Below are 19,536 nucleotides of genomic sequence, written 5' to 3'. Positions count from 1 at the left end.
TGAAGAAGGGGGGGCAGGTCTGGAGACCACCCCCAAAAATTTTTTGGCCAGAGGAGCTGGCCGGTGCGCGGGCCATTGGAACACTACGGCTGTTTGGGTGGGAGGAGGACATCCCACCGTGGCCGCCACCTTTGGCCCGTTGCTGCCCCTGTTCCTGCGCCGGGACTGCTGACCGGGACTTTGGGGACTAAGGGGGGAGGTGGCCGAAAAGGCCATGTGTGCTGCGCACAAGGGGGGGCATGTGTGGCGGAGTGTCCCGCCCCTATTTATTATTATTTGTATTTTTGTTTGCGGCGCGGGTAAAAGCGCCGCGTCTTTTATTGTTATATTTAAAAACCTCGTGAGGATGCATGGCTGATCAGCTACTGATTATTTAACTAGCTGACAGTCATGCATCCTTACCAAACACGTGCAGACTCTGGCCGGGGGATAATAAGATAATTACCAACTAGTTAAATCCCTCGGCCAGAGTATATAAACCAGCAGCACTATGCACTCGGGGTGTGGGGTGTTCGAGAGTGGAGAACGGGAGAGAGAGGAAGTAAAAAAACAATTGCTAAAACGTGCTGGAGTATCCAGCACGACACTTACTTGTTTGTTTATTCGTTTGGCCCTCGTGCCCTTTTGTTTTGTGTTTTGTTTAAATCTTTTGTTTTGTTTTGTTTGTTAATAAATACGCTGAGTGCACTAGCACTCAGCTTCAACCGCCCATCCATTGTTTTGATGTCAGTTACTTCCTGGTCCGTGACGTCATCAACTTCACCACTGCGAGCCAGACTGCCACACAGAGACAGAGAGAGAGGGAGGGAGAGAGAATCACACACATTATCTTCTCATCCAGCCAGCTCTGAGAGAGAGAGAGACAGAGAGAGAATAACACACATTATCTTCTCATCCAGCCAGCTCTGAGAGAGACAGAGACAGAGAGAGAGGGAGGGAGAGAGAATCACACACATTATCTTCTCATCCAGCCAGCTCTGAGAGAGACAGAGAGAGAGAGAATCACACACATTATCTTCTCATCCAGCCAGCTCTGAGAGAGACAGAGACAGAGAGAGAATCACACACATTATCTTCTCATCCAGCCAGCTCTGAGACAGAGACAGAGAGAGAGAATCACACACATTATCTTCTCATCCAGCCAGCTCTGAGAGAGACAGAGACAGAGAGAGAGAATCACACACATTATCTTCTCATCCAGCCAGCTCTGAGAGAGACAGAGACAGAGAGAGAGAATCACACACATTATCTTCTCATCCAGCCAGCTCTGAGGGAGGGAGGGACAGAGAGAGAATCACACACATTATCTTCTCATCCAGCCAGCTCTGAGAGAGACAGAGACAGAGAGAGAGGGAGGGAGAGAGAATCACACACATTATCTTCTCATCCAGCCAGCTCTGAGAGAGACAGAGACAGAGAGAGAGGGAGGGAGAGAGAATCACACACATTATCTTCTCATCCAGCCAGCTCTGAGAGAGACAGAGACAGAGAGAGAATCACACACATTATCTTCTCATCCAGCCAGCTCTGAGAGAGACAGAGACAGAGAGAGAATCACACACATTATCTTCTCATCCAGCCAGCTCTGAGAGAGACAGAGACAGAGAGAGAGAATCACACACATTATCTTCTCATCCAGCCAGCTCTGAGAGAGACAGAGACAGAGAGAGAGAATCACACACATTATCTTCTCATCCAGCCAGCTCTGAGAGAGACAGAGACAGAGAGAGAGAATCACACACATTATCTTCTCATCCAGCCAGCTCTGAGAGAGACAGAGACAGAGAGAGAGAATCACACACATTATCTTCTCATCCAGCCAGCTCTGAGAGAGACAGAGACAGAGAGAGAGAATCACACACATTATCTTCTCATCCAGCCAGCTCTGAGAGAGACAGAGACAGAGAGAGAGGGAGGGAGAGAGAATCACACACATTATCTTCTCATCCAGCCAGCTCTGAGAGAGACAGAGACAGAGAGAGAGGGAGGGAGAGAGAATCACACACATTATCTTCTCATCCAGCCAGCTCTGAGAGAGACAGAGACAGAGAGAGAGGGAGGGAGAGAGAATCACACACATTATCTTCTCATCCAGCCAGCTCTGAGAGAGACAGAGACAGAGAGAGAATCACACACATTATCTTCTCATCCAGCCAGCTCTGAGAGAGACAGAGACAGAGAGAGAGGGAGGGAGAGAGAATCACACACATTATCTTCTCATCCAGCCAGCTCTGAGAGAGACAGAGACAGAGAGAGAGGGAGGGAGAGAGAATCACACACATTATCTTCTCATCCAGCCAGCTCTGAGAGAGGGAGAGAGAGAGAGAGAGAGGGAGGGAGAGAGAATCACACACATTATCTTCTCATCCAGCCAGCTCTGAGAGAGACAGAGACAGAGAGAGAGAATAACACACATTATCTTCTCATCCAGCCAGCTCTGAGAGAGACAGAGACAGAGAGAGAGAATCACACACATTATCTTCTCATCCAGCCAGCTCTGAGAGAGACAGAGACAGAGAGAGAGGGAGGGAGAGAGAATCACACACATTATCTTCTCATCCAGCCAGCTCTGAGAGAGACAGAGACAGAGAGAGAGAATAACACACATTATCTTCTCATCCAGCCAGCTCTGAGAGAGAGAGAGACAGAGAGAGAGAATCACACACATTATCTTCTCATCCAGCCAGCTCTGAGAGAGACAGAGACAGAGAGAGAGGGAGGGAGAGAGAATCACACACATTATCTTCTCATCCAGCCAGCTCTGAGAGAGACAGAGAGAGAGAGAGAATCACACACATTATCTTCTCATCCAGCCAGCTCTGAGAGAGACAGAGACAGAGAGAGAGGGAGGGAGAGAGAATCACACACATTATCTTCTCATCCAGCCAGCTCTGAGAGAGACAGAGAGAGAGAGAGAATCACACACATTATCTTCTCATCCAGCCAGCTCTGAGAGAGACAGAGACAGAGAGAGAGGGAGGGAGAGAGAATCACACACATTATCTTCTCATCCAGCCAGCTCTGAGAGAGAGAGAGACAGAGAGAGAATCACACACATTATCTTCTCATCCAGCCAGCTCTGAGATAGACAGAGAGAGAGAGAGAATAACACACATTATCTTCTCATCCAGCCAGCTCTGAGAGAGACAGAGACAGAGAGAGAGGGAGGGAGAGAGAATCACACACATTATCTTCTCATCCAGCCAGCTCTGAGAGAGACAGAGAGAGAGAGAATCACACACATTATCTTCTCATCCAGCCAGCTCTGAGAGAGACAGAGACAGAGAGAGAGGGAGGGAGAGAGAATCACACACATTATCTTCTCATCCAGCCAGCTCTGAGAGAGACAGAGAGAGAGAGAGAATCACACACATTATCTTCTCATCCAGCCAGCTCTGAGAGAGACAGAGACAGAGAGAGAGGGAGGGAGAGAGAATCACACACATTATCTTCTCATCCAGCCAGCTCTGAGAGAGAGAGAGACAGAGAGAGAATCACACACATTATCTTCTCATCCAGCCAGCTCTGAGATAGACAGAGAGAGAGAGAGAATAACACACATTATCTTCTCATCCAGCCAGCTCTGAGAGAGACAGAGACAGAGAGAGAGGGAGGGAGAGAGAATCACACACATTATCTTCTCATCCAGCCAGCTCTGAGAGAGACAGAGAGAGAGAGAATCACACACATTATCTTCTCATCCAGCCAGCTCTGAGAGAGACAGAGACAGAGAGAGAATCACACACATTATCTTCTCATCCAGCCAGCTCTGAGACAGAGACAGAGAGAGAGAATCACACACATTATCTTCTCATCCAGCCAGCTCTGAGAGAGACAGAGACAGAGAGAGAGAATCACACACATTATCTTCTCATCCAGCCAGCTCTGAGAGAGACAGAGACAGAGAGAGAGAATCACACACATTATCTTCTCATCCAGCCAGCTCTGAGGGAGGGAGGGACAGAGAGAGAATCACACACATTATCTTCTCATCCAGCCAGCTCTGAGAGAGAGAGAGAGAGAGAGAGAATCACACACATTATCTTCTCATCCAGCCAGCTCTGAGAGAGGGAGACAGAGAGAGAGAATCACACACATTATCTTCTCATCCAGCCAGCTCTGAGGGAGGGAGGGACAGAGAGAGAATCACACACATTATCTTCTCATCCAGCCAGCTCTGAGAGAGAGAGAGAGAGAGAGAGAATCACACACATTATCTTCTCATCCAGCCAGCTCTGAGAGAGGGAGACAGAGAGAGAGAATCACACACATTATCTTCTCATCCAGCCAGCTCTGAGAGAGACAGAGAGAATCACACACATTATCTTCTCATCCAGCCAGCTCTGAGAGAGACAGAGACAGAGAGAGAGAATCACACACATTATCTTCTCATCCAGCCAGCTCTGAGAGAGACAGAGAGAGAATCACACACATTATCTTCTCATCCAGCCAGCTCTGAGAGAGACAGAGAGAGAGAGAATCACACACATTATCTTCTCATCCAGCCAGCTCTGAGAGAGAGGGAGGGAGAGAGAATCACACACATTATCTTCTCATCCAGCCAGCTCTGAGAGAGAGACAGAGACAGAGAGAGAGAATCACACACATTATCTTCTCATCCAGCCAGCTCTGAGAGAGACAGAGACAGACAGAGAGAATCACACACATTATCTTCTCATCCAGCCAGCTCTGAGAGAGAGAGACAGAGAGAGAGAATAACACACATTATCTTCTCATCCAGCCAGCTCTGAGAGAGAGACAGAGACAGAGAGAGAATCACACACATTATCTTCTCATCCAGCCAGCTCTGAGACAGAGAGAGAGAGAGAATCACACACATTATCTTCTCATCCAGCCAGCTCTGAGAGAGACAGAGACAGAGAGAGAGAATCACACACATTATCTTCTCATCCAGCCAGCTCTGAGAGAGACAGAGACAGAGAGAGAATCACACACATTATCTTCTCATCCAGCCAGCTCTGAGAGAGACAGAGACAGAGAGAGAGAATCACACACATTATCTTCTCATCCAGCCAGCTCTGAGAGAGACAGAGACAGAGAGAGAGAATCACACACATTATCTTCTCATCCAGCCAGCTCTGAGAGAGACAGAGACAGAGAGAGAGAATCACACACATTATCTTCTCATCCAGCCAGCTCTGAGAGAGACAGAGACAGAGAGAGAGAATCACACACATTATCTTCTCATCCAGCCAGCTCTGAGAGAGACAGAGACAGAGAGAGAGGGAGGGAGAGAGAATCACACACATTATCTTCTCATCCAGCCAGCTCTGAGAGAGACAGAGACAGAGAGAGAGGGAGGGAGAGAGAATCACACACATTATCTTCTCATCCAGCCAGCTCTGAGAGAGACAGAGACAGAGAGAGAGGGAGGGAGAGAGAATCACACACATTATCTTCTCATCCAGCCAGCTCTGAGAGAGACAGAGACAGAGAGAGAGGGAGGGAGAGAGAATCACACACATTATCTTCTCATCCAGCCAGCTCTGAGAGAGACAGAGACAGAGAGAGAATCACACACATTATCTTCTCATCCAGCCAGCTCTGAGAGAGACAGAGACAGAGAGAGAGGGAGGGAGAGAGAATCACACACATTATCTTCTCATCCAGCCAGCTCTGAGAGAGACAGAGACAGAGAGAGAGGGAGGGAGAGAGAATCACACACATTATCTTCTCATCCAGCCAGCTCTGAGAGAGGGAGAGAGAGAGAGAGAGGGAGGGAGAGAGAATCACACACATTATCTTCTCATCCAGCCAGCTCTGAGAGAGACAGAGACAGAGAGAGAGAATAACACACATTATCTTCTCATCCAGCCAGCTCTGAGAGAGACAGAGACAGAGAGAGAGAATCACACACATTATCTTCTCATCCAGCCAGCTCTGAGAGAGACAGAGACAGAGAGAGAGGGAGGGAGAGAGAATCACACACATTATCTTCTCATCCAGCCAGCTCTGAGAGAGACAGAGACAGAGAGAGAGAATCACACACATTATCTTCTCATCCAGCCAGCTCTGAGAGAGACAGAGACAGAGAGAGAGGGAGGGAGAGAGAATCACACACATTATCTTCTCATCCAGCCAGCTCTGAGAGAGACAGAGAGAGAGAGAGAATCACACACATTATCTTCTCATCCAGCCAGCTCTGAGAGAGACAGAGACAGAGAGAGAGAATCACACACATTATCTTCTCATCCAGCCAGCTCTGAGAGAGACAGAGACAGAGAGAGAATCACACACATTATCTTCTCATCCAGCCAGCTCTGAGACAGAGACAGAGAGAGAGAATCACACACATTATCTTCTCATCCAGCCAGCTCTGAGAGAGACAGAGACAGAGAGAGAGAATCACACACATTATCTTCTCATCCAGCCAGCTCTGAGAGAGACAGAGACAGAGAGAGAGAATCACACACATTATCTTCTCATCCAGCCAGCTCTGAGGGAGGGAGGGACAGAGAGAGAATCACACACATTATCTTCTCATCCAGCCAGCTCTGAGAGAGACAGAGACAGAGAGAGAGGGAGGGAGAGAGAATCACACACATTATCTTCTCATCCAGCCAGCTCTGAGAGAGACAGAGACAGAGAGAGAGGGAGGGAGAGAGAATCACACACATTATCTTCTCATCCAGCCAGCTCTGAGAGAGACAGAGACAGAGAGAGAATCACACACATTATCTTCTCATCCAGCCAGCTCTGAGAGAGACAGAGACAGAGAGAGAATCACACACATTATCTTCTCATCCAGCCAGCTCTGAGAGAGACAGAGACAGAGAGAGAGAATCACACACATTATCTTCTCATCCAGCCAGCTCTGAGAGAGACAGAGACAGAGAGAGAGAATCACACACATTATCTTCTCATCCAGCCAGCTCTGAGAGAGACAGAGACAGAGAGAGAGAATCACACACATTATCTTCTCATCCAGCCAGCTCTGAGAGAGACAGAGACAGAGAGAGAGAATCACACACATTATCTTCTCATCCAGCCAGCTCTGAGAGAGACAGAGACAGAGAGAGAGAATCACACACATTATCTTCTCATCCAGCCAGCTCTGAGAGAGACAGAGACAGAGAGAGAGGGAGGGAGAGAGAATCACACACATTATCTTCTCATCCAGCCAGCTCTGAGAGAGACAGAGACAGAGAGAGAGGGAGGGAGAGAGAATCACACACATTATCTTCTCATCCAGCCAGCTCTGAGAGAGACAGAGACAGAGAGAGAGGGAGGGAGAGAGAATCACACACATTATCTTCTCATCCAGCCAGCTCTGAGAGAGACAGAGACAGAGAGAGAGGGAGGGAGAGAGAATCACACACATTATCTTCTCATCCAGCCAGCTCTGAGAGAGACAGAGACAGAGAGAGAATCACACACATTATCTTCTCATCCAGCCAGCTCTGAGAGAGACAGAGACAGAGAGAGAGGGAGGGAGAGAGAATCACACACATTATCTTCTCATCCAGCCAGCTCTGAGAGAGACAGAGACAGAGAGAGAGGGAGGGAGAGAGAATCACACACATTATCTTCTCATCCAGCCAGCTCTGAGAGAGGGAGAGAGAGAGAGAGAGAGGGAGGGAGAGAGAATCACACACATTATCTTCTCATCCAGCCAGCTCTGAGAGAGACAGAGACAGAGAGAGAGAATAACACACATTATCTTCTCATCCAGCCAGCTCTGAGAGAGACAGAGACAGAGAGAGAGAATCACACACATTATCTTCTCATCCAGCCAGCTCTGAGAGAGACAGAGACAGAGAGAGAGGGAGGGAGAGAGAATCACACACATTATCTTCTCATCCAGCCAGCTCTGAGAGAGACAGAGACAGAGAGAGAGAATAACACACATTATCTTCTCATCCAGCCAGCTCTGAGAGAGAGAGAGACAGAGAGAGAGAATCACACACATTATCTTCTCATCCAGCCAGCTCTGAGAGAGACAGAGACAGAGAGAGAGGGAGGGAGAGAGAATCACACACATTATCTTCTCATCCAGCCAGCTCTGAGAGAGACAGAGAGAGAGAGAGAATCACACACATTATCTTCTCATCCAGCCAGCTCTGAGAGAGACAGAGACAGAGAGAGAGGGAGGGAGAGAGAATCACACACATTATCTTCTCATCCAGCCAGCTCTGAGAGAGACAGAGAGAGAGAGAGAATCACACACATTATCTTCTCATCCAGCCAGCTCTGAGAGAGACAGAGACAGAGAGAGAGGGAGGGAGAGAGAATCACACACATTATCTTCTCATCCAGCCAGCTCTGAGAGAGAGAGAGACAGAGAGAGAATCACACACATTATCTTCTCATCCAGCCAGCTCTGAGATAGACAGAGAGAGAGAGAGAATAACACACATTATCTTCTCATCCAGCCAGCTCTGAGAGAGACAGAGACAGAGAGAGAGGGAGGGAGAGAGAATCACACACATTATCTTCTCATCCAGCCAGCTCTGAGAGAGACAGAGAGAGAGAGAATCACACACATTATCTTCTCATCCAGCCAGCTCTGAGAGAGACAGAGACAGAGAGAGAGGGAGGGAGAGAGAATCACACACATTATCTTCTCATCCAGCCAGCTCTGAGAGAGACAGAGAGAGAGAGAGAATCACACACATTATCTTCTCATCCAGCCAGCTCTGAGAGAGACAGAGACAGAGAGAGAGGGAGGGAGAGAGAATCACACACATTATCTTCTCATCCAGCCAGCTCTGAGAGAGAGAGAGACAGAGAGAGAATCACACACATTATCTTCTCATCCAGCCAGCTCTGAGATAGACAGAGAGAGAGAGAGAATAACACACATTATCTTCTCATCCAGCCAGCTCTGAGAGAGACAGAGACAGAGAGAGAGGGAGGGAGAGAGAATCACACACATTATCTTCTCATCCAGCCAGCTCTGAGAGAGACAGAGAGAGAGAGAATCACACACATTATCTTCTCATCCAGCCAGCTCTGAGAGAGACAGAGACAGAGAGAGAATCACACACATTATCTTCTCATCCAGCCAGCTCTGAGACAGAGACAGAGAGAGAGAATCACACACATTATCTTCTCATCCAGCCAGCTCTGAGAGAGACAGAGACAGAGAGAGAGAATCACACACATTATCTTCTCATCCAGCCAGCTCTGAGAGAGACAGAGACAGAGAGAGAGAATCACACACATTATCTTCTCATCCAGCCAGCTCTGAGGGAGGGAGGGACAGAGAGAGAATCACACACATTATCTTCTCATCCAGCCAGCTCTGAGAGAGAGAGAGAGAGAGAGAGAATCACACACATTATCTTCTCATCCAGCCAGCTCTGAGAGAGGGAGACAGAGAGAGAGAATCACACACATTATCTTCTCATCCAGCCAGCTCTGAGGGAGGGAGGGACAGAGAGAGAATCACACACATTATCTTCTCATCCAGCCAGCTCTGAGAGAGAGAGAGAGAGAGAGAGAATCACACACATTATCTTCTCATCCAGCCAGCTCTGAGAGAGGGAGACAGAGAGAGAGAATCACACACATTATCTTCTCATCCAGCCAGCTCTGAGAGAGACAGAGAGAATCACACACATTATCTTCTCATCCAGCCAGCTCTGAGAGAGACAGAGACAGAGAGAGAGAATCACACACATTATCTTCTCATCCAGCCAGCTCTGAGAGAGACAGAGAGAGAATCACACACATTATCTTCTCATCCAGCCAGCTCTGAGAGAGACAGAGAGAGAGAGAATCACACACATTATCTTCTCATCCAGCCAGCTCTGAGAGAGAGGGAGGGAGAGAGAATCACACACATTATCTTCTCATCCAGCCAGCTCTGAGAGAGAGACAGAGACAGAGAGAGAGAATCACACACATTATCTTCTCATCCAGCCAGCTCTGAGAGAGACAGAGACAGAGAGAGAGAATCACACACATTATCTTCTCATCCAGCCAGCTCTGAGAGAGAGAGACAGAGAGAGAGAATAACACACATTATCTTCTCATCCAGCCAGCTCTGAGAGAGAGACAGAGACAGAGAGAGAATCACACACATTATCTTCTCATCCAGCCAGCTCTGAGAGAGAGAGAGACAGAGAGAGAATCACACACATTATCTTCTCATCCAGCCAGCTCTGAGAGAGAGAGAGACAGAGAGAGAGAATCACACACATTATCTTCTCATCCAGCCAGCTCTGAGAGAGACAGAGACAGAGAGAGAATCACACACATTATCTTCTCATCCAGCCAGCTCTGAGAGAGACAGACAGAGAGAGAGAATCACACACATTATCTTCTCATCCAGCCAGCTCTGAGAGAGACAGAGACAGAGAGAGAATCACACACATTATCTTCTCATCCAGCCAGCTCTGAGAGAGACAGAGACAGAGAGAGAGAATCACACACATTATCTTCTCATCCAGCCAGCTCTGAGAGAGACAGAGACAGAGAGAGAGAGAGAGAGAATCACACACATTATCTTCTCATCCAGCCAGCTCTGAGAGAGACAGAGACAGAGAGAGAATCACACACATTATCTTCTCATCCAGCCAGCTCTGAGAGAGACAGAGACAGAGAGAGAGAGAGAGAGAATCACACACATTATCTTCTCATCCAGCCAGCTCTGAGAGAGACAGAGAGAGAGAATCACACACATTATCTTCTCATTCAGCCAGCTCTGAGAGAGAGAGACAGAGAGAGAGAATAACACACATTATCTTCTCATCCAGCCAGCTCTGAGAGAGAGACAGAGAGAGAGAGAATCACACACATTATCTTCTCATCCAGCCAGCTCTGAGAGAGACAGAGACAGAGAGAGAATCACACACATTATCTTCTCATCCAGCCAGCTCTGAGAGAGAGACAGAGAGAGAGAGAATCACACACATTATCTTCTCATCCAGCCAGCTCTGAGAGAGACAGAGACAGAGAGAGAATCACACACATTATCTTCTCATCCAGCCAGCTCTGAGAGAGAGAGAGAGACAGAGAGAGAGAGAATCACACACATTATCTTCTCATCCAGCCAGCTCTGAGAGAGACAGAGACAGAGAGAGAGAATCACACACATTATCTTCTCATCCAGCCAGCTCTGAGAGAGACAGAGACAGAGAGAGAGAATCACACACATTATCTTCTCATCCAGCCAGCTCTGAGAGAGAGAGACAGAGAGAGAGAATCACACACATTATCTTCTCATCCAGCCAGCTCTGAGAGAGAGAGAGAGACAGAGAGAATCACACACATTATCTTCTCATCCAGCCAGCTCTGAGAGAGAGAGAGACAGAGAGAGAATCACACACATTATCTTCTCATCCAGCCAGCTCTGAGAGAGACAGAGACAGAGAGAGAGAATCACACACATTATCTTCTCATCCAGCCAGCTCTGAGAGAGACAGAGACAGAGAGAGAGAATCACACACATTATCTTCTCATCCAGCCAGCTCTGAGAGAGAGAGGGAGGGAGAGAGAGAATCACACACATTATCTTCTCATCCAGCCAGCTCTGAGAGAGACAGAGACAGAGAGAGAATCACACACATTATCTTCTCATCCAGCCAGCTCTGAGAGAGACAGAGACAGAGAGAGAATAACACACATTATCTTCTCATCCAGCCAGCTCTGAGAGAGACAGAGACAGAGAGAGAATAACACACATTATCTTCTCATCCAGCCAGCTCTGAGAGAGACAGAGACAGAGAGAGAGACAGAGAGAGAATCACACACATTATCTTCTCATCCAGCCAGCTCTGAGAGAGACAGAGACAGAGAGAGAGACAGAGAGAGAATCACACACATTATCTTCTCATCCAGCCAGCTCTGAGAGAGACAGAGACAGAGAGAGAGGGAGGGAGAGAGAATCACACACATTATCTTCTCATCCAGCCAGCTCTGAGAGAGAGAGACAGAGAGAGAGGGAGGGAGAGAGAATCACACACATTATCTTCTCATCCAGCCAGCTCTGAGAGAGAGAGGGAGGGAGAGAGAATCACACACATTATCTTCTCATCCAGCCAGCTCTGAGAGAGAGAGGGAGGGAGAGAGAGAATAACACACATTATCTTCTCATCCAGCCAGCTCTGAGAGAGACAGAGACAGAGAGAGAATCACACACATTATCTTCTCATCCAGCCAGCTCTGAGAGAGGGAGAGAGAGAGAGAATCACACACATTATCTTCTCATCCAGCCAGCTCTGAGAGAGGGAGAGAGAGAGAGAATCACACACATTATCTTCTCATCCAGCCAGCTCTGAGAGAGACAGAGACAGAGAGAGAGAATCACACACATTATCTTCTCATCCAGCCAGCTCTGAGAGAGACAGAGACAGAGAGAGAGGGAGGGAGAGAGAATCACACACATTATCTTCTCATCCAGCCAGCTCTGAGAGAGACAGAGAGAGAGAGAATCACACACATTATCTTCTCATCCAGCCAGCTCTGAGAGAGACAGAGACAGAGAGAGAGAATCACACACATTATCTTCTCATCCAGCCAGCTCTGAGAGAGACAGAGACAGAGAGAGAGAATAACACACATTATCTTCTCATCCAGCCAGCTCTGAGAGAGACAGAGACAGAGAGAGAGAATAACACACATTATCTTCTCATCCAGCCAGCTCTGAGGGAGGGAGGGACAGAGAGAGAGGGAGGGAGAGAGAATAACACACATTATCTTCTCATCCAGCCAGCTCTGAGAGAGACAGAGACAGAGAGAGAGAATAACACACATTATCTTCTCATCCAGCCAGCTCTGAGAGAGAGGGAGGGAGAGAGAATCACACACATTATCTTCTCATCCAGCCAGCTCTGAGAGAGACAGAGACAGAGAGAGAGAATAACACACATTATCTTCTCATCCAGCCAGCTCTGAGAGAGAGGGAGGGAGAGAGAATCACACACATTATCTTCTCATCCAGCCAGCTCTGAGAGAGACAGAGACAGAGAGAGAGGGAGGGAGAGAGAATAACACACATTATCTTCTCATCCAGCCAGCTCTGAGAGAGAGGGAGGGAGAGAGAGAATCACACACATTATCTTCTCATCCAGCCAGCTCTGAGAGACAGAGACAGAGAGAGAGAGAGAGAGAGAGAATAACACACATTATCTTCTCATCCAGCCAGCTCTGAGAGAGACAGAGACAGAGAGAGAGAGAGAGAGAGAATCACACACATTATCTTCTCATCCAGCCAGCTCTGAGGGAGACAGAGACAGAGAGAGAGGGAGGGAGAGAGAATCCCTCCAGTATGAGGCCATGCAAACCCAAGAGCTCAGCCCTGAAAAGAGTCCTCTAAGCCAGCTGGCCCTGAAGCTCACTGCACTGAACCCAACTAATAATACTAAAACAAACCAGCTTCAGGGCAGCACTGCTTACCAGCCCCCAATCAGAGTCAACCAAATTATAAAACTAACCAAAAACTGCTATCTGAAACATTGGGACACAGAAACAAAATCTCAAAATAAACTGGATTGTTATCGGGCCCTAAAAAGAGATTACACTCTGGCAGAGTATCTCTCTACTGTCAGAGATACAAAGCAGAGGCAGATCCTGACCAAGTACAGGCTCAGTGACCACAGCCTGGCCATTGAAAAAGGCCGTCACCGGCAGACCTGGCTTCCTAAAGAAGAAAGGCTCTGTGGTCACTGTGAGACAGGAGAGGTTGAGACAGAGATGCACTTCCTTCTTCAATGTAAGAAATACTCGGAAAATAGACAAACTTATTTTAAAAAATTTGCAAATTCCCTCCCAAACTTCCCAAACATGACCAACCCTGAAAAAGTCCCAATCCTCCTGGGAGAGGAGAGAAGCACAGCCCAACTAGCAGCCCAGTATGTGTCTGCATGTCACAGATTGAGGGACACACAATGAGAGCTCTGCACAGAGACACACACACACTTATGTATATACAGTATGTATGTTGTTGTGTATGTAGGCATGTATGTATTAGGTAAATGCTTATTGTCCTGATACATGTTTATTGTTAGTAGTGATATGTGTTTTTTTTTTTTTTTTTTTTTTTTTTTTTTTTTTTTTTTACTGTACTTTATAAATCAGTTTGTTTATATATATGTATTCATGATGCATTGTATATATACATGTCTGTATTGTATAATTGCTTTGGCAACACCTGCTATTGTAAGTCATGCCAATAAAGCACCATTGAATTGAATTGAATTGAATTGAATTGAATAACACACATTATCTTCTCATCCAGCCAGCTCTGAGAGAGACAGAGACAGAGAGAGAGAATCACACACATTATCTTCTCATCCAGCCAGCTCTGAGAGAGACAGAGACAGAGAGAGAGAGAGAGAGAGAATCACACACATTATCTTCTCATCCAGCCAGCTCTGAGGGAGACAGAGACAGAGAGAGAGGGAGGGAGAGAGAATAACACACATTATCTTCTCATCCAGCCAGCTCTGAGGGAGGGAGGGACAGAGAGAGAGAATAACACACATTATCTTCTCATCCAGCCAGCTCTGAGAGAGACAGAGACAGAGAGAGAGAATCACACACATTATCTTCTCATCCAGCCAGCTCTGAGAGAGACAGAGACAGAGAGAGAGAGAGAGAGAGAATCACACACATTATCTTCTCATCCAGCCAGCTCTGAGGGAGACAGAGACAGAGAGAGAGGGAGGGAGAGAGAATAACACACATTATCTTCTCATCCAGCCAGCTCTGAGAGAGACAGAGACAGAGAGAGAGAATCACACACATTATCTTCTCATCCAGCCAGCTCTGAGAGAGACAGAGACAGAGAGAGAGAGAGAGAGAGAATCACACACATTATCTTCTCATCCAGCCAGCTCTGAGGGAGACAGAGACAGAGAGAGAGGGAGGGAGAGAGAATAACACACATTATCTTCTCATCCAGCCAGCTCTGAGGGAGGGAGGGACAGAGAGAGAGAATAACACACATTATCTTCTCATCCAGCCAGCTCTGAGAGAGACAGAGACAGAGAGAGAGGGAGGGAGAGAGAATAACACACATTATCTTCTCATCCAGCCAGCTCTGAGAGAGACAGAGACAGAGAGAGAATCACACACATTATCTTCTCATCCAGCCAGCTCTGAGAGAGACAGAGACAGAGAGAGAGGGAGGGAGAGAGAATAACACACATTATCTTCTCATCCAGCCAGCTCTGAGAGAGACAGAGACAGAGAGAGAGGGAGGGAGAGAGAATAACACACATTATCTTCTCATCCAGCCAGCTCTGAGAGAGACAGAGACAGAGAGAGAGGGAGGGAGAGAGAATAACACACATTATCTTCTCATCCAGCCAGCTCTGAGGGAGGGAGGGACAGAGTGAGACCCACAGGGCAGGTACCTTGGTGAATGTCTTGGTGATCCTCGATTGGATGTTGTTGGTCGTGGTGCTGAAGGTCTTGCAGCTCTGAGCCATGAGCCGCGCGGCGAAGTCCCGGAGAGCCCAGTGATTATCCACGTCGGGGCGCAGGCACAGCTGCCGGCTCACTATACACGTAACCACTGCTGGGATGAGCTCGTGGAGCTGAGGAGGGGAGGAGAGGAGAGAGGAGGGGGAGAGGGAGAGAGGAGAGAGGAGGAGGGGAAGAGAAGGGAGAGGAGGGGGGAGAGGGAGAGAGGAGGAGGGGAAGAGAGGGGAGAGGAGGGGGGAGAGGGAGAGAGGAGGGGAGGAGGGAAGAGAGGAGGGAGAGAGGAGGGGAGGAGAGGAGAGTGGAAGAGAGGAGGGGAGGAGAGGGAGAGAGGAGGGGAGGAGAGGGAGAGAGGAGGAGAGGAGAGGAGAGAGGGAGAGAGGAGGAGGGGAAGAGAGGGGAGAGGAGGGGGGAGAGGGAGAGAGGAGGGAGGAGAGGAGGGAGAGAGGAGGGGAGGAGAGGAGAGTGGAAGAGAGGAGGGGAGGAGAGGGAGAGAGGAGAGGAGAGAGGGAGAGAGGAGGAGGGGAAGAGAGGGGAGAGGAGGGGAGAAGAGGGAGAGAGGAGAGGAGAGAGGAGGAGGGGGAAGAGAGGGGAGAGGAGGGGAGGAGAGGGAGAGAGGAGGGGAAGAGAGGGGGGGAGGAGAGGAGGGGAGGAGGGGAGGGAGAGAGGAGAGAGGAGGAGGGGAAGAGAAGGGAGAGGAGGGGAGGAGAGGAGAGAGGAGGAGGGGAAGAGAGGGGAGAGGAGGAGGGGAAGAGAGGGGAGAGGAGGGGGAGAGGGAGAGAGGAGGGGAGGAGGGAAGAGAGGAGGGAGAGAGGAGGGGAGGAAAGGAGAGTGGAAGAGAGGAGGGGAGGAGAGGGAGAGAAGAGGAGAGGAGGGGAAGAGAGGGAGAGAGGAGAGGAGAGAGGGAGAGAGGAGGAGGGGAAGAGAGGGGAGAGGAGGGGGGAGAGGGAGAGAGGAGGGAGGAGAGGAGGGAGAGAGGAGGGGAGGAGAGGAGAGTGGAAGAGAGGAGGGGAGGAGAGGGAGAGAGGAGAGGAGAGAGGGAGAGAGGAGGAGGGGAAGAGAGGGGAGAGGAGGGGAGAAGAGGGAGAGAGGAGAGGAGAGAGGAGGAGGGGGAAGAGAGGGGAGAGGAGGGGAGGAGAGGGAGAGAGGAGGGGAAGAGAGGGGAGAGGAGGGGGGAGAGGGAGAGAGGAGGGAGGAGAGGAGGGGAGGAGGGAAGAGAGGAGGGAGAGAGGAGGGGAGGAGAGGAGAGTGGAAGAGAGGAGGGGAGGAGAGGGAGAGGAGAGGAGAGAGGGAGAGAGGAGGAGGGGAAGAGAGGGGAGAGGAGGGGAGAAGAGGGAGAGAGGAGAGGAGAGAGGAGGAGGGGGAAGAGAGGGGAGAGGAGGGGAGGAGAGGGAGAGAGGAGGGGAAGAGAGGGAAAGAGGGAGAGAGGAGGGGAGGAGAGGAGGGGAGGAGGAGAGTAGTGGAGGACAGGAGGAGAGGAGAGAGGAGGGGAGGAGAGGGGAGAGGAGAGAGGTACAGTCATGTTTCCTGAAGGTACATTTCAAGGTAATTGTAATGTTTGTTCTGCACTCATGTATACGCATCCCTGTATCCCCGCACTCTTAAAGGCTGCTTCACGGTTCAGCTGTGCGACCGTCACCCAGGGAGACCTCCAGATTTCTAGTCTGTGATCCGGGTTGAATTTCTTCTCTCGTCTCGCAGCACTGAAGTCTGAAGCAGCCTGTGACTGCTCTGCCACAGCCTCCACCTGCATTTCTATCTGAGCTGTTCTCTCTGGAGCAGTGGTGTGACTGCAGGGGGCGGGCGGGGTTAGGGCGGGGTTAGGGCGGGGTGGGGCGGGGTTAGGGCAGGGTGGGGCGGGGCTTACGTATTTCTCCAGGTACAGAGTGGGATTGTCCATCAGGGCTTTCACCATCCGCATGAGATATATGAGCAGAGCCAGGTTATTCTGCACGACGTTCACACGCACCTGAGAGAGGGGGAGAGGGGATACAGAGCGACCGTGAGAAACACACACACAGAGAGAGACTGACACAGAGAGAGAGACTGACACACACACAGAGAGACTGACACACACACAGAGAGAGAGAGAGACTGACACACACACAGAGAGAGAGACTGACACACACAGAGAGAGAGACTGACACACACACAGAGAGAGAGACTGACACACACACACACAGAGAGAGACTGACACACACACAGAGAGAGAGACTGACACACACACAGAGAGAGAGACTGACACACACACAGAGAGACTGACACACACACAGAGAGAGAGAGAGACTGACACACACACAGAGAGAGAGACTGACACACACACAGAGAGAGAGACTGACACACACACAGAGAGAGAGAGAGACTGACACACACACAGAGAGAGAGACTGACACACACACAGAGAGAGAGACTGACACACACACAGAGAGAGAGACTGACACACACACAGAGAGAGAGACTGACACACACAGAGAGAGAGAGAGAGACTGACACACACACAGAGAGAGAGACTGACACACACACAGAGAGAGAGACTGGCACACACACAGAGAGAGAGAGAGACTGACACACAGAGAGAGAGAGACTGACACACAGGGCTGTTTGCAGCACTCACCCCCTCTGATATGAAGGTGCTGAATCTGGGCAGCATCTGGTAGAGCCCGGGGTCTGTAGCGATACTCTGCAGCGCCTCCTGGAGGACAGAGAGGGGAGACATGTACACTGACACTGCTGCTTGAAATCGATTATATAGAAGAGACTCCTCTCCAGCATAGACAGTAACCCTAACCCTCTCCTCTACAGTAATGACACTCAGTCCTCTCTAGACAGTAACCCTCTCCTCTACAGTAATGACACTCAGTCCTCTCTAGACAGTAACCCTCTCCTCTACAGTAATGACACTCAGTCCTCTCTAGACAGTAACCCTCTCCTCTACAGTAATGACACTCAGTCCTCTCTAGACAGTAACCCTCTCCTCTACAGTAATGACACTCAGTCCTCTCTAGACAGTAACCCTAACCCTCTCCTCTACAGTAATGACACTCAGTCCTCTCTAGACTGTGGGGATACTCACGGCTCTCTTTGCCTCGCAGGAGCCCACGCATGCCTCTGTGATCTCTTTGTAATAAAGCTGCTGCTCCACTGACAGCTCGTGGGTGCTGCGTGGCTTCAGCTTCATAGCAGAGCCTTCCAGCAGCTTCTTCTTGTCTTTACCTGAGAGAGAGGGAGGAGAGACCGAGACCAGATATTGAGACAGACGTTGGGTTGTGCGCAGAGCCTGCCTGCCTGCTGTCTGCCCCGGGTTCAAGGACTGAAACAGGAAATTCACCCTTAATGTCTGCCGCCCCTTGACCTTTACCTTGCAGCTGCCCCTCCTCTTCCTGTCCGGGTTTCACAGCCTTCAGCGGCTCAGTGGACTCAGCCTTCTGCTGCTCCTTCGGGGCTGAAAACAGAGCAGACACGACTCAAACACAGAGCACTGAGCAGACACGACAAACACAGAGCACAGAGCAGACACGACTCATCAAACACAGAGCACTGAGCAGACACGACAAACACAGAGCACAGAGCAGACACGACTCATCAAACACAGAGCACAGAGCAGACACGACTCATCAAACACAGAGCACAGAGCAGACACGACTCATCAAACACAGAGCACAGAGCAGACACGACTCAAACACAGAGCACAGAACTTATCCCTTTCGACAAACGCTATACTATGTTCTATACAGGCATATGAAGAAAGAGCCTAACAACCCAGCAGGCACATCACAATGCAACTCCCATGATGCTCTCTGACCTGGGGGCGGGTTCTCTGGAATGGCGGGCTGCACTCCTTCGATGCTTAACCAATGGGCTGCAAGGGAGACAGGAAACAGAGGAAGTATGTGTGGTTACAGGGGCCAGTACGGCTGGTGTGACAATAGACAGGTTCTTTATCAGAACAAGAAGTGATACCTTTCATGGACACGTCGAGCGGAACCCTGGGAAGGGGCGTGTTGATGATGTCACTCAGGTCCACCTCCTTCTCCTCGTAGAAGTAGAGCTCTCTACCGCCCCCGCTGGCGAAACGGAATGGGATGAAATCCTGAGCGTGGAAACCATAGAGGGGCTGGAGAGGGAGAGAGCATTCATAAACACAGA

The 19,536-nt window shown here is 49.4% G+C and overlaps 1 protein-coding gene across 3 annotated transcripts in view; it reads right to left on the bottom strand.

The window, feature by feature from the left end:
- Positions 1-19,536, bottom strand: part of LOC117419320 (transcription initiation factor TFIID subunit 6) — a 34,075-nt gene that overhangs the window by 11,870 nt on the left and 2,669 nt on the right. For all 3 annotated transcript variants that reach the window (XM_059020122.1, XM_059020124.1, XM_059020123.1), the window contains 7 exons: positions 19,351-19,504; positions 19,193-19,249; positions 18,749-18,832; positions 18,464-18,603; positions 18,005-18,082; positions 17,258-17,359; positions 15,324-15,506 (listed from right to left, as the gene is read on the bottom strand). In XM_059020122.1, the coding sequence (XP_058876105.1) occupies positions 15,324-15,506; positions 17,258-17,359; positions 18,005-18,082; positions 18,464-18,603; positions 18,749-18,832; positions 19,193-19,249; positions 19,351-19,504 (798 nt within the window). The remainder of the gene's footprint in view (positions 1-15,323; positions 15,507-17,257; positions 17,360-18,004; positions 18,083-18,463; positions 18,604-18,748; positions 18,833-19,192; positions 19,250-19,350; positions 19,505-19,536) is intronic.

The sequence above is a fragment of the Acipenser ruthenus genome, unplaced genomic scaffold (assembly GCF_902713425.1).
Source record: "Acipenser ruthenus unplaced genomic scaffold, fAciRut3.2 maternal haplotype, whole genome shotgun sequence".
In the NCBI taxonomy this organism is placed as follows: domain Eukaryota; kingdom Metazoa; phylum Chordata; class Actinopteri; order Acipenseriformes; family Acipenseridae; genus Acipenser; species Acipenser ruthenus.
Note: the sequence above shows the minus strand (reverse complement) of the source record. Positions and strands in the feature narration are given on the sequence as shown.